The sequence below is a fragment of the Sinocyclocheilus anshuiensis genome, unplaced genomic scaffold, assembly GCF_001515605.1.
Source record: "Sinocyclocheilus anshuiensis isolate Anshui unplaced genomic scaffold, SAMN03320099.WGS_v1.1 scaffold411, whole genome shotgun sequence".
Lineage (NCBI taxonomy): Eukaryota > Metazoa > Chordata > Actinopteri > Cypriniformes > Cyprinidae > Sinocyclocheilus > Sinocyclocheilus anshuiensis.
This window is the reverse complement of record NW_015549608.1, coordinates 1,023,846-1,025,787: the sequence shown is the minus strand read 5'-3', so window position 1 is coordinate 1,025,787 and position 1,942 is coordinate 1,023,846. Positions and strand designations below refer to the sequence as shown.

At 30.3% G+C, this 1,942-nt stretch overlaps 1 protein-coding gene across 1 annotated transcript in view; it reads left to right on the top strand.

Annotated features, from left to right (window-relative positions):
- Positions 1-241: 241 nt before the first annotated feature.
- Positions 242-1,942, top strand: part of LOC107659076 (pituitary tumor-transforming gene 1 protein-interacting protein-like) — a gene marked incomplete at its 5' end in the record, with an annotated part of 20,713 nt that continues 19,012 nt past the window's right edge. Inside the window, one exon of the mRNA XM_016447890.1 lies at positions 242-350. Within this exon, the coding sequence (XP_016303376.1) occupies positions 242-350 (109 nt within the window). The remainder of the gene's footprint in view (positions 351-1,942) is intronic.

The following is a 1,942-nucleotide window of genomic DNA, read 5'->3' as shown; positions in this document are numbered from 1 at the left end:
CATTAATAATAACAATAATAAATGTTTTTGTAACATACTGAAGGATGTCATTAATAATAACAATAATAAATGTTTTTGTAACATACTGAAGGATGTCATTAATAATAACAATAATAAATGTTTTTGTAACATACTGAAGGATGTCATTAATAATAACAAAGCAGATGGCGCTAAACTGCAGAAATAATAATAATAATAATAATAATAATAATAATAATAATAATATGATTTTTTCCGGCAGTGTTTGTGGTGCCAGACGAACAGCAGCTGCTCAGATTATCCGGTGTCGTATGTGATTCCTCCGGCCTCGGTGTGTAAACTCTCTCAGGCGCGCTGGGGTGTTTGCTGGGGTGAGTTCATGTTCGTGCTTTAAGCAGCTTTAAGATGCACAGAACTGGTTAAATATACCCTCTGATCTCTAATGTACAGCAGCTGCTGAGCTGATGGAAGTAATACTTTCACATTGGTGAAGGGAGATTTGCATTCAGGCCTGGAAGTCCCCAGTGGTTTTGTCACGTCCTGAGGACATTACGTTCATTATTATGCGGATCTCTAGAATACTTGATTCTGATTGGCTGTTCGTGGCATTCAGCGGTTAAATAGTTTTGAATAATAATGACCGTCGTCCAGAACACATTATAACTGAGCGCTCATCTGTGAAACCTAGTGTTATTTATAATACTGTTATAGTTTTATTATTTTGAATTATATATTTTCAGTTTTTATTTTACTTTCAGTTAAATTTTTAAAATTTGTTTTAGTGATTTTATGTGCAATTAATTTTTTCAGCTTTAGTTTTATTTCGGTTAATAATTTTAGTACTTCAGCTTAAACTTATTTCAGTTAGTTGTCATGGCAACCTTTGTAATTTTCCTTTAGTTTAAGCTTTTAATCTAGTATTAATATTTTATTTCCGCTTTATTTTAGATGTTTTTAATAGTTTTAGTAAAGAATACAGTTTCGTCGAGTGTAGAAAATAAAATAATTTATACTTTAGCTGTTCTTTATTTATTTATTTGATAAGTAGTGGTGTGATAATGTACATTCAGACTGTCTTCATCACAATAAAAGTCCCTGTCGAGTTTTATTTAGTGATAATGAGCAGCCGGCTGTTTCTCACTTCTACAGTGAAAGTCTCAAATGTGTCGTGTGTTTCAAAAGTCAGTTTCAGCTTCACAAAACCTCTTATCACTTACCTGACATTCACTCAGAGTCACTTAAAATGTCCTGATTATGTCGAATTGAAAGTGAAACCATACTGGATGAGAGAGCGGAGTCCCCTGCTCATATTTCATCCCAAAATCAAAAGAAAGAAAAAATAAATTGTTTTGCATAAAGAAAATCAAGCCTGTTTTGTACACTTCAAATTTTTTGAAGTTGTATAAAAAACAAAGATAATTAGCCTAGAGTATATTTTACAAGAAAACATAATTTCAGTCTTTCTATTTCAAAGATTTATGTTTGAGGTCAGTGTTTTACCTGCCATTTCTTTATAATTCATTCTGAAATTTACTAGCAAAAAATAGTTTCTACACCATTTCTGTTTTTGTGTGTAGGGCCATTAAGATTTTTTTGTATTGTGAAAATTATTTTATTATTTATGCAAAAACTCTTATTCTCTTCTGGCTGAACTGCTCCTTTAACCCTCTTAATGCATTCAAAAAAAAAAATATATATATATATATATATATTTGCATTCTGGGGCTGTTATTATTTTTCAGCTAAAAGCATATTGTATCTGATCAGCAACTTCTCATTAATGCACGAATGTAAAAACATTTCAAAAAGTGTTGAATGTTACCATTATATTATTGCATTTACCTCTAAAAAAATAATTAAAATTACACCTGAACCACACCAAAAAAACTACGGTCCTGTACATATACTGTATATATATATATATATATATATATAAATGCATGATATATATAAGAAATATAAT